The sequence below is a fragment of the Streptopelia decaocto genome (genome assembly GCF_964273445.1).
Source record: "Streptopelia decaocto genome assembly, chromosome: 1".
In the NCBI taxonomy this organism is placed as follows: domain Eukaryota; kingdom Metazoa; phylum Chordata; class Aves; order Columbiformes; family Columbidae; genus Streptopelia; species Streptopelia decaocto.
Genome location: NC_138663.1, coordinates 142,962,173 through 142,975,665, shown reverse-complemented (window position 1 = coordinate 142,975,665; position 13,493 = coordinate 142,962,173). Strand labels below are relative to the sequence as shown.

At 37.4% G+C, this 13,493-nt stretch overlaps 1 protein-coding gene across 3 annotated transcripts in view; it reads right to left on the bottom strand.

The window, feature by feature from the left end:
- Positions 1-358: 358 nt before the first annotated feature.
- ALCAM (activated leukocyte cell adhesion molecule) overlaps positions 359-13,493 on the bottom strand; it is a 135,035-nt gene continuing 121,900 nt past the window's right edge. For 2 of the 3 annotated variants that reach the window (XM_082063248.1, XM_082063247.1), the window contains exons 12-16: positions 12,565-12,693; positions 11,775-11,813; positions 11,361-11,478; positions 4,306-4,420; positions 359-2,601 (exon numbers count right to left, since the gene is read on the bottom strand). In XM_082063248.1, coding sequence (XP_081919374.1) covers positions 4,333-4,420; positions 11,361-11,478; positions 11,775-11,813; positions 12,565-12,693 — 374 coding nt within the window. In that variant the 3' untranslated portion in view covers positions 359-2,601; positions 4,306-4,332. The remainder of the gene's footprint in view (positions 2,602-4,305; positions 4,421-11,360; positions 11,479-11,774; positions 11,814-12,564; positions 12,694-13,493) is intronic. The other variant, XR_014185185.1, reaches the window with a different exon arrangement.

Here is a 13,493-nt window from a genome sequence, read left to right as displayed (position 1 = left end):
TGTGTAGTAAACTGAATGACGTTCAACTCTGGTGGTGTGTACTAAAGCGGCTTTGTAAGATTCACTGGTAGGGGATTTTTTTTTTTAACCAGATCACAAGTAGAGATGATGAAATTTTGGGAGGTTTCACGTGCTTACTGGGCACATGGTTTTCTGTGTGCTCATTCTCTCTAGGTCCCGACCCTCTGGTCCATGGGGAGCCCCACACCCCCACATCAAGCCCTGCTGGGTTCCCAGCCAGACTCCACAGTGGCACATTTACGGGATGAGTCGACAACAGCACGGGCTCTAGGTAATGCCCTCCCTCGTGTCCATACGTGTTCTTCTAAACTGAGATTGCAGACGAGCAAGTGAAGACACACTTCAGTTTTATTGTTGTTTAGGCATGGATAGAAACATTAATTTCTTTTTGCACTCTTGGCTCTTGAATCGTGCCTACAGTGAACTCGGAGCAGTGAAAAGCCCGGCTCCTAGGATTGATGATTTAAAGTGCATAGGAGATCTAGCAGAATCCCAAAAGGCGAGGAGGAGTTGGTTTTCCTTTTTCATAGCTGTGGAGGCTGAAGGACTTTTTCTCTTCTCCTCTCCCCTGTATTCCCCAGACAGTGGTAGGAAAATTTTCAGCCCTTCCCTATGCTTTCTCTTACGATCTTTGGAGGTTTCTTCTCTATGTTTAAGAACCATTTGTAGTGTCATAAACAAAGACAGGACAACTTTTCCTGTTTGGAGTCCTGCCCACTGCGATTTAAACAAAAAACGTCTATCACTTGGCAGTGTTCTCGCACCAAAAGAAAAAGATATATTTGTATATAAAGTAACTTTTTTGTGTGTTCACGTTTTATTTTGGAAAAACAGGTGTTTAAAAATTTTAGAATTTTTTTAACAAAATTCTAAAAAGAAAAAAATCACAATATTTACAGAGATAACAGAATGGCTTAGCCATGCAAAACAAATTACTTTGGTTTTTTTCCCCCATTTTACTTTGGTTTAAATATTGACCAATATTATAATTTTTTTTTTTGCCAAATAAAACAGTAACAAATCAAAGTTTAGAGGCATATAACAGGATTTCCCTCTAATATTTTATACAGCATAGAGTTTATAGGACATCTTATCTATTTAATCCATGCCAATGCACTACAGGAAGCTTTTATTAAGACATCAGTCACTACTGCCCAGACATTTAACACTTTACAAATTTACAAGTAACAGTGTTTTCTTCCCCCTAAATAATTCCAAAGTGGCAAAATACATTTCCTAACATCCATCTTTTATTTTATTTATTTATTCTTTTTTTGCCTACAAGTCTATAAAAACTTACTTTTTCCCTGGATATCTGTAAATGGAAACCTGATGTTCTGCTTACTCTACTGTTCCTCTCCATCAAATCCACCTGTCACTTTCTTCCAGAAACTGACCTTGTCCCTAAGATAAACTTCTCCTTCCTAAGTACAACTTTCTGTTGGCCATTTATCTTGTTTTTTCTTCTTATCAGTACCATTCTAAAAATTCCCTCAAGCATAAAACATGTTTATAAAGTTACAAACTTGAATGTAACTAAAGATACATAGACATTTCATTGTTACAATTATATGTACTGTTTGATAAATTAGGTACCAGTTAAAAACACTAAAATTATCTCAAGGTGCATTCAATATCTGTAGCATAGTTAACAAAACCACACAAAATATATATATATATATTCTATTTTTGTGGAAAAAAAAATGCAGCTTTGATATGACCACTTCTTAAAAAAAGTTTCCAATTCTGACTGGTATCTTTTTGAAATGAAGAAAAGGTACAGTACTTTAAGGCAGCGGATAACATAAAGGAATCAAAATTAATCCAGAATTCCAGTTCCTTATCCTAATTCTAACATGAAAGACGACTGATAACATATCAATAAAATGTGTGTCTTGCTCTAGAAGAAAAGGATAATTAGCCACCATATGTAAGCTAGGAATTTTTTATCGTGTTCCTTGCTCAATAACCAGACTACTTTGTGGAAATTCTTTATTCCCTTTCTGGCTGTTTAGCTTTGCGGGTTTTTTTTTTTATTAACAGTTTGGTTTATTCTTGTCACAGCTGACACCCTTCCTCCTTACTGTGATTCCAAAGAATGAAAAAGGAGTTTGACATTTTCCTTTAAGACAATCTCACACTCAAGGTACTCGCTACAAAGCAGAGGCTTCACTGATAACAATCAGAATTAGACATGTACCTGCTCAAAGGTTGTCATAAAAACAATTGAAATAAAACCATTACACTATACATCAGATTAATAGCAACTCCCAGAACAAAGCCTTACAGTGTATAAAAATAGCTACGTAAAAAATTTACATAAAGGCAAACAAAAAGCGATCTTCAGTGCAGACATTTACAAAAAATATTTCAAACAGAACACAACATGGTGACCTATTATCATGGCTGTTGCCAAAATTAGTTTGCGGGTTTTTTTAAGCTTGAGATAATTGTGTCTAAAATCCTTTGAAAACCTGGTAGTATGATCTGTTTAATACTTGAACCATGAATAGCTGTCACTTCTTTGTATATGTTTAAATACAATCCACGTTCATGCTTCCATTGGTCTATATGTCTTCTCTGAAAAAATGAAAGATAAAGCCAGTTAAACATTTAAAGATACGGTAAGCAACATAATGACTCAATAGCTAACCTTCAAATAAATAGCTACATGAATAGTACTTTCTTCTGCTGCTCAATGATGAGAATACTTTCTTTCATGGTAAGAATAACCGTTGCAATATTGTTCCTGGTAAATCCAGCAAGTTTATCTGGTAAGCGATGGATTTATGGACAAGCTTTCCTTTATGTAGCTCTACTGGTCTGAACAATTAAAATAATTAGAGTAAAAGATTGCGCCGAAAGCACATGATGTTATTTGAGCTCCTATGTTCAATAAATACCCTCAGCTAACTTCAGCTCCATCGAATCACCTCAATATTGCCATGATGTTGCAGAAGGTGCCAGGTCCAGAAAAAAATACAAAACAAGTCCCAACCAAAAAGATTACAGAATTTTCCCACAGAATTGCAGTAGAAATGCTGGGTTTTTACACTGCAACTTCCTAAAGATCCAAATTTATCTTCCACTATGAAATCATTCATAGGGCATAATTTTGGAGTTCTCAATTCTCTCTTTCAAAGTAGTAAAACTGATGTTGCTGGCAAAGTGCACACAGCAATGCCACATCTCTTTATATACTATATAGTCATTCTACCTAGTGAATTCTGAATATTTAGTGCAAAAATAGTTATTCATACTTTAAAATTTCAGACAATAATAACATATTAAAATTATTAATAAGGATGGCTGTCTTTATTTAAATAAGGAACTTTTAAAATCTAATCATGGAATGTGGTATTTCCACTCAAAATGCACCACCACTGAACAGTTACCACTCACATTTTTAAGATCAGTTGACCACTAACTCAGGAAACCTCAATATGGTTACCTTGTTTCCACACTGTTGTGCTACCCCAGTGCTAATTTAAAATGGCCTTAGCTGGCCAGAAGAATGGTCTAAACCCCCACTTCAGGTACTAAGGGAAGAGATGCAGCAGTGGCACGTAAATATGTAGCAGTGGTGTATATATATGCGAACACCGGGTGGTGCTGTTGGTGCTTTGTAATGCTCCTGGAATTCCTAATACAATGTCTGCATCTAGCTAATTATGTGTATCCAGTTTATTTCCTATGGATCCCAGCTGGGGATCTTTCATACCTGTTGCATTGCTACTAACTTAATATTCAGTGTCCTTTCCAGATAAAATCTATAGTAGTATGAGTATGTGAAATCTTGAGTGAAAGAATGATTTTTGTTCTAAGGAAAGTTTCATGCCTCTTGTGGTAATGATGAATAAAGCTGACAAAGGACTTAGAAACTACTGCTTCTAGTAAGGGAAGAAAGTTACTGTGAATGTTTTGAGTAATAATTCCAAACCTTCTAAACTATACCTAAACATACTCTTTCTACACATACATACATGCATACAGAAACATATACCATGGTGAAATACTACACAACTTTGCATTTTCTTTATCCCAGGTGTGTGGATTAAAATAAAGCCAAGTACTAACTTAGGTCTGAATGTCAGGCTTCTTTAAGTATGCAGGTATGAATCCTTAACTGGGAGGGGCTTGAGTCTGTCTGTCCTAATACTACACCACTTAAAATCACCCCGCTGCCTAACCTCTGAAAGGTAAGCAACAGACTCCACGCTGCCACTATGATTCCTATAGAGAAATGGTGGACAAAGATTAAACACTGCAATACGAAACACTTACCTGGAATGATGACTGACATATTTTCTCTTAAGTTTCAGATTTATGATTGTTTTCTTCTAGTTTTTTGTTTTCTTCTATATTTCCCAGATCTTTGTCTACGTGTTTTGATGCTGTCCTATAATGAAAAATACAGGTCATTTTTGCATGTCTGCAGCACTTTGTTGCATCCTCACATTAATGACACTGTCTCCTGCCCTCTCAGTAATACCGAAAACTCCTACACGTCTGTTCTGAGCAGAGCAATAGGCTTGCGTGTGTTTGTAAATAGGCCAACAGAACCAGTTCCCCCACTGGTGTTGTTGGTACCACAGTCAGTATTGCAGTAGGGCTGTGTTGGTTTGTTTTACTTCTTGAGGAATTCAGAATCATTCTGAGCTAGCAGACATTTAGTAAAGTTAGACCAGTGTGCAGATCCACATTTCTTGACTGTGTAGCTTGTTTCAATAAACAAGAGTTTGCTTTAAGGCATACTAAAGCGTTACAAATGTGGCTAAGGTATCTTGATCAACATAGCAATCTTTTGTGTACTTGTAGTAATTGACTTTCAGAGCCTGTGCCAAGCGGAAGCTCTTTAACTGTAAAGAAAATAAAGGAAATTCTGGCAACACTGAAAAAAACCCCACTCTGGCTTCCAGATCTGTGCTGGCTATGACTGACAAGCTTTGGGTAAAGAAGAGATTGTGTAAATGTTTGAAGGGGAGGAAAAAGAAAAAAAAAAGTATGCCTCATTTAAAATAGCAGGTTTTCCTTAATACGAGTAGTGGAGATGAATTAATGAGTTGTTAAGTGCTTAGTGTAGCTTAGCACAATAAAACCACTAAGCCATTCATTTAATGTGTGAGAAGCCTTACTGTCTGCCAAGGTGAAAGATTCCTGCAGCGCTGCGATAACATTTTGAAGGCCACAATTTTTAAAATGTAAATGGGCAAATGTGTTTGAGTGTGGGACGAAGTAAATCCCTTGTGTCAAAGCAGATTATCGGATACACATTTTCTTGATGTGCAATTTGTTTCCTCTACAGAAAAGTAACGTCCGATGTGACAGATTCATGCATTTTTCTCACCTTTGCTTCAGGGCATAGACCCGCAGTGACACTGACTTGCAAAATACAATGAAGACATAGGTTGGCGAGATTGTGTGACATGTCACGCTGACACCATGCAGGTATGTACCTCCCAAAACCGCTGAGCCGAATGTTTGTTAGGGGGGGTGTTTCTGTGCACATTCTCCATCTGAGCAAAGGCCGCTAGCAGTGGCTCAGCACCACCTGTGCCCTGAGTTGATGGGTACTGGTGAAAGAGTCCAGTTTAGTCCTTGTCTCAGAAGAGCTGCTGATGGGGTGCAAGTGCACCTAACCCTCAACCCCTCTGTGAGTGCTGCTGAAATGCTGCTCTAGGGGCTGGGGAGCAGCCTGGGAGGTGGAGTGCCAGGGGGGAAAAAGGGATTCTGGGCCCAAAATCCCAGCGATTATACTGACTGGGACCATTCCAAAATCATTTTGATTTTAGTGTAGGCTATTTTCTGAATGGCTACAAGTTTCAATGCTCCAAAGCTGCATTTACCTTATACTATTGGTTTTAGAATGCCTCTGTTATGTTTGTGTGGCTGAGAGGAAGGTGTCTGTGCTGAAAACCCAATTACTGAAGAGACGTGAACTCCTGCTTATTGCAGGCAAATATAGTTTATAAAATGCTGAGATATCACAAAGTAACTTGTTCTACAGTGGTAAATTTTTATTGTGAAATAACTTTCTACTTTCTTCTGGTATTCAAAACCTAACACATGTGATGTGCACAGAAGGAAAGGCTGTAAAATGGAATGAAGAAGAAAATTCAGTGCTTTGGTAGGGATTGACTTTCTGTGATCTTAATAATCTTTCCCAGATCTCTTTAATCCTAGTAAAAAAGAAACAACCCTCCAAATAAATAAATCCCTTGAAAATTAAAAAAACTTTTCTTTTTTTTAATGAAAAAAAATATGTTTGGTTTAGGTAGAGCACAAGATTTGGCTTGTCATGCGGCTGATGAGTCTGTTCCATAAATAAGTCTTACAAAATTTGAGATAGTAGGGAAAGAGATGAGAAGCTGAAAGAATCTGGACTTGGGCAATTACCTTGAGCTGAAATGAGTTGGATGGGAGAAAGCAGCATCATGCACGTCTGCCCTCGTGTAACTGCTGATGTTTGATCTTGGAGACAAGAGAGTGGACTGGATAGACTATTGGCATGGCTCAGCGTGATTCCCTTTTCGGCCTCTTATCAAGAATTTTACAGTGCGCCAAGCAGACTGGATTTCACATGACCTGACACTTAACAGTGGAGGGAACTGGCATTACTGGTCTTCAAAAATCAAAACCTGATTGTGTTGCAGAACCTCCCAGGTTTAGTCATTGAACAATTTCAGCCTAATTAAAGTGTTCTATTTTAGTTCTGCATTCAATGAACTGTTCCCCTCACTAAATGTCAGCTCTATTTTTCTAAAGCCAAAATGGGTGAAAATGGGAGATTTTTAAAAGGCAGCACTCAAACTTGGCAAGAGGGAGGCAATCCAGATCTCTTTTAGAGGACGGTGTATACTGCTTGCTTGAAATGAGAGGAGCAGTTTTTCATGTCTGACAATCAGATGGATTTAGATTCTCAGTGCCTGAGACTGAAATACAGCAGTTTAATTCTAGTGGTTCAGTGATCTTGCTGATTTTTTTTTTATTTGGTTCCCCAAATACTGACATCCAGGCAGATTCACCACCTCAGCACAAGCGATAGTGCTGCCTTTTTTAGTGCTATATAAATAGTGTTATTAAGAGACAGAAGAGTAATTTTACACTGAGTTGCAGCAGTGTGACCCATTGGCAGCGCTCTGCTGGAGCAGAGGAACAGGCCGCCCTGGCACGGCACCAATCCTCAGGGCTCCACAGACGTGGTCTGGGTTTGTAACAGAGAAATGGCTCAAAAGGTGGTTTCTGTTGCTTCCTGAGGTGACTTGACACACAGGACAAATGGTTCTTTGCGAGCTTAACAACTCAACAACTGTTGTTTCATACTTTTTTTTTGGTGCATTAACTCCTGCCAGTTTGCTCCCTTTGCAACTCAAGAGCAATTTGATACCTGAGCAGCTGGGCAACTTGGTCTGAACGGATGAAATATTCCTGAGGATTTGCCAAAAAGGGCAAGACAGCCCACTTTGCCCAGGCCATCTCACACACTTCAACATTACCTACAGCTCCACAGAGCCCATACTTCAGCATGCTCTGGGTATATTGTTCTGAAGAATGAGAAGTTGGTTTTGTGAAGGTGATTTTACTTATGTCTCTCAACTGTTTCTTTTAAATTCATTTGTAAAACATGGATCATTCCAAGCTCTTGCTAAAATTATGGCTCATATTTTACATTTATCTATGCTTGCGCTTCAGGAAAATAACTATCCTCAGGGAATCCTAATCAAAATCTCTCTGTAACTCGTATCCAAGTGAGTTTTTCAGTTTTCTTTAGAGTGTGTGTGTGTGCTGAGGGGCCATTATTTTAATGGAATTTGTTTAGATGCTGTTCATAACATTGTTTTTAATATAAAGACCATTTTCCATCTCAATTTTTTTGCCTACTGTACAGTAAATATAGACTGCATATAGATGACCCAGAAATTGTTGTTGGTTTTTAATTCCTGATTTCTTTTATTCTCACAAGTCTAGGCCTCAGTCCCCAATACTATTTAAGGAAGAAGTTCTGCAGTGCTCTTTGTCCTTGCTCCCCAAGCTTGCGATAATGATGGGTAAGAGAATACCCAACAGAGCCATGAATTTCATTAAAGGTTGCATTACTTTTGAAAGTCATATTAGACATTCAACTACACTGTCGCAAAAGATCTTCAAGGAACTAAAGGTCTTACGCATCCAAATCTGGATTATCTGCAGCCTCTTTCTATTCACCCTTATCTTGCCTTCCACTTCCTCCAATCATTTTTAAATGCCCATCAGTAGGAAAAAAAAAAAAGGTAGAGATATTAGAAAAATATTCGATTTATCAATAGATGAGTGAGCTTTTTTTAATTTGTGCCACTTTTATAGAAGTTTTCTGACATAAACTGGCACTTTTAGCGATATTTGAAACTATCTTTTCTCTGCAAGGGAATTGCATGAAAAACTACAAATGCTGAGTCTTGTTGGAAACATATAGCAAGTTTCCTATGTGTTTGGCCTGCCACATTTGTATTCATATGCTAGTTTCCTACAAAACATCAGAAAAGCAGAATTACTATGCTTCAAGTGTTCAGTGTTAGAGATACTAGTAACATTCTTGATTACTCTGACCTATGAATTTCAAGAGTTTGGTGTGCTCAGAGTATGAACAATCTTAAGATGGCTACTGTGCTTCAATATGCCCAGCTGAATTTTCCCTCACCACATTTTTAACCTTGATCTAACCTCATGTGACTTGCAATTTGTGCACCTCCAGACCCAAGGAGCAAAAATGGGGCAAAGGTCCAATCCACTTGCAAAAAGTGCAGGGATACAGGGTGCTGGGTGCATTATTTTCATTCTAAACATATAATTTATGCTGTGTTCTTGCCTGTTTCTGGCAAGGTGAAAATTAAATATATAAAGGATTTACTGAAAATGGGTGTCCTAGAATAACTTGAGTGAGGTTTGACACAAAAATATTAGGAAGATTCTGAAGTGATAAGTTATATTCTGCTTGGCACAAATTAGTTTTAAATATCCTTTTTGGAAAAAGGAGAAAGCTGTAGAATAGTTTTTTGCCTTCTGCTCAGATGAAGGAGAAACATAGCATGCTGGGGTAGGTGTCCTCAACTCGTTACTCAAATGGGCTGGTTGCAGGATGTGGAATACAGATGAGTCCCCCATTTATGGGATAATATTCATAGTGAAAAGAATATGTGGCAATAATCAGCTTTTGCATCAAGTGGGGCTGAGGAAATGAATAACTACATAAGTGATTTATTGTGAATGTATTTCAAGGTTACAAGTATAATTCCTACTTAGTGTGATGACAAGACAATAGAAGATTATACAAACCACAACACCAATAATGAAAAAAGTAATGTTTTTCTTGCCTCGGCAGACTTGGAAAGTTCTGTGCTGCTGCCTTCTCAGACTTTCCTTTGGCGTCACTTTGTGGACAGAGATTAGGTGAGTTACTGTTCAAGGGTGGGTTCAAAGAATCACTACTAACTGTTGGCCTGTGTGGAGATGGAGGGACTGTCATCAGACACAGGTTGTGTCTAAAAGTGTAAGGAGCTTTTTGCAAGGTCTGCTTTGATTTCTTGGCTGTAATTGGTGCTGAAAACTTTATCAGAATGGGTACTGACACTCTGCTTCCTCTTGCACGTATGGTGTGCAAAAAGCTGGGAGGGTAACAACAGGTCCACTTAAATATATGCTGAGAAGACGTGATTGTCAGTGATGATGCATCAATTAAGGGTTTCAGAGGCCAGCAACCATGTCTCAAATATAAAGACTATTATCTAACTATAAAGGGATTTTTATTTTGTTCCCAGTGAACCTGGTTAATTAATTCGAGCTCTAATTTTCACCCTAAGCTTGTAGTTGAGAAGTTGAGCATGAGAAAAACAAGTCGTTGTTCATTTAGAATACGCTGTATCCTACCTTTGAAGCTGAAAAAGTCAAACTCAGCTCCACAAAGGATATGTTATATGCCAAGATTCATTAGCTCTCCCCACACTACACAATGGTACAGAAAAAGTCACCTTCCCTGCCCTCCGTATCCCCAAATCACCTCTTCCAAAAAAACCCAAACCAGTGAATCACAGCTTCGTGATTCCACGCTCTCACATTCAAAAGGAAAGAGAAAATAAAATTATTCTAGGCATTATTACACTGGTAGCCAAGTGTGGGAGGAGGAGCTCAACATTAGCAGTACTTTTTAATTTCTACCGAAAGAAGCATAAACTTTGCAATCTTTTTTTTTTCCTGTATAATATCTGAACATGGTTCTGTGCTTGGGTAAATTATAGCAAGTCTTTATTTGAAAAACTCCCCAAATCTGCTCAGTTATGGCTGGAGTAAAAACCTTACGTATTATCCAAAAAAGAATATTTGCAAGCAGATGGAGAATTCCTTCTTGTACTTTCACATCAATGAAAACACATTTGTTCATAGTAAAATCCTGCTGGTATATTTTAGACCTGATTTGACCTAATTTTAATGAAAGGTCAGAGAAAGAACAACTGAACTTTAAGACTGCTTCTATACCTGCACTGATTTGTGCATGTTATGCATAACTGCCTTAATCTTTCTTGTTAAGAAGCAGCTGTAAGGAACCTTTCTGAGATCAAGCCTGTCCTCAGTTCTCCCTGGAGGCAAATCTACGGGGATAAGGCCAAATGGCATATAGTCATGGCCAACTTTAAAAGGATGGAGAAACACGGTTACTTTCTGACATCATACATTTATTTTCTAAAGTGAGCCTGTGTGGTAATAAAGAAATTTGAAAGCAAGCAGGACTCACTGCCAAATCCTGTTCTATGCCTAGGATGGCTAATACGTATTGATTTGGATGATAGCTTCTAGTTTTTCAGCAACACAAGGTCTTTACCAATTTTACTTCAGATATCTCAAAGCATACATGAACAAATGAATTAAATATCTGTCTTCTCACTGAGATGGTTTAGACTGATTCTGCAATTTATTCAATTTTTAAAGCAAATGAACTACCTGACTTCTAAATGAAGACAGTTACTAGTACCAGTAAAGCCACACAGAGGTAACATCCCACAATTAAGTGGCAGGTACTATATTTAAACGCAAGAATCAGCACAGACTTGGATGTCAGGAAACAGAACCTCATTACAGGTGATGATCTAGGAAAAGTCTCAAAGCCCAACCTCCAGGGGATGAGTCCTGTTAAGTATTGGGACAAGCCCATCAGAGGTACCAAGTTTTCTTTCTCTATTAAATTCACCTACTGTAACAACTTTTCCCCACTCAGACTACTGGAATGCTGCAGGAAGGAAAACAGGTAAGCATGCTTTTCCATTTATGAATTTTTTCAATTCAGTATCAAGTTTTCCATAAATTCTTACTTTGACTTCTTCACATAGAGCCAGTAGACAACACCTGCAACCAGAGCAGCCAGCAGAAGACCGACTACAATCCCCACTATTAGCTTTGCCTGGTCATTAACCTTTTCACTATTGTCATCTGAAGCAAAGAAGAAAAGTTAATGAGGTTACCTATGATAAAAGTAAAGCATTACACCATTTCTAAAGAATTTCCATTAGAAACAAAAAAAGGGGTCAGAAAGTAAAAAAGTAGGCATTGTTCTTAAAAACACATTTAAAGCTTCAAGAAAGTCACATTCTTAATTAATCATGGCACCCATTATTTCAAATCAAGTCCAACTTCGAGGGACTGTGGAAATTGTTCATTAACATTACATAGGTCTTGAGCTGAGACAATCAGCACAGGGGGTTATGGAGACAGAAAACCATACATACCACTTCTATCCTCTGGCTCATCATATTCAGGAATACTTACTGTAACAAAAATATGTTAAAATTAAATTAAAACCAAAATGTGTTATACCTGAACATCACCTTTAATTGCCTATTGGCAGCAAAGACAGAAACAATGAAACTTAATGCAGTGTTTGCCAAACAAGGTAATTAATCTTTAAGCAGAAGTCTTTCCTTTGTAACTATAATATATCCAATTGAAGAATCTTATTCAAAACCCGTAATATTAATGTCAGAAATATTTCTGACTGAATATTTCTGTATTACCCTTCCACAAACTGTAGCTTCTCACCACCTTTGATCATTGAAAACTGGCGTTTGATCAAAGCCCAGTATGGTTGATCGCTGTTCCGAATCAAGTCATACCAATAATAATAATGACTGGAATTCAGGGCCCAAAAGATGATGTTAATTTAGTAATCCATTAGGACTTTTGTCTACAAAAATAATGTATTATTTCACAATATTTTTGTACTATTACTTTGCAGTATCATTTTGTAATATTATTTACTTTTCTAAATAATATACGGCACACATAAGATAGCTAGCTAAGAAAGTCATGGAGACTAAGTGACTTCATCCAGAAGGCTATCACTACATTTTATGTACTACCGATCCAGAGTGGATTTACAACTGCTTGACTTAAGACAAAAAGGTCAAATATCTCAGTATCAACATTACTGTGCAGACCTACTTTTCATATGAGTGTGAAGTGTGGGCACTTTATGTGAAAACTACAAGGTTCAGGAAATGGTCTCTACAAGACACTCACTAGCAGAGACGTTCAGGGAGGTCACAGTCCTTTCTAGCTCATTTTCTGCAATGCAAGTTAAAGTCACATTTTCCTCAGGAGCAATTACAATTTTACTGGAAAATCTGCCATTAACATATTTGGTCTCCTCTGTCTGAAAAGGCAAAAAATGAAGATTAGTGTTCTTGAAAAATGCAAGGAACAAAATTCATTACCTGTATTACACACTGAAAATGTTCAGAGGTGAATAACTTTCAACTATAATATTTCAGTTTTCTGAACAATAACAAAAGAAATAATGCATTATTTTGTTAATGTGAATATCTGCAAGAAAACACTTTGGCCAAGATATCCAGTTAGAGCTACATTTGTATAGTGTGCATTGTAAGACCACTGATAAAGAGGCATTTTTGAGAAAGTTAACCACATTCTGCATTTGCTTTTGCTTCTTTTGACTATTTAAAAATGTTCTGAATGCCAAAATTTTTAAAGAAAATCACAACCCCAAACTTCTAAGTTCTCATGTATTTCCAGCTTGCTGTTTTTCACTTATGTCTTTATAAGGAAATATAATCACTGTAAAGTTTTCTGTTTTCCAGAATACCAAGTTGTTTCCACACTAAGCATTATTTTGCCAAGTTACATTTATCTAGTAGTACGTGCAGTATCTGTACTGTAACAAGGATGTGAAGTTATTCCTTAAATTTGCTGCACATCATTATTTTCAATCATTTATATAGCTTCAAGACAATTCCTGCCCTATTAACGTCAAATAAACAGACAAATTTTGACAGCCATACATAATACCTGTAGGATTAAAGCAAAACCTAATGGAATAATTAAATCTATAGGAGCACCGTGTATTGTACTTCCAGTCTCTAACTGCTTGTATAGTTGCGTCATTTATTTTGCCTACTGAGGCAAAATGCGGCAATGCTTTGCACATCATT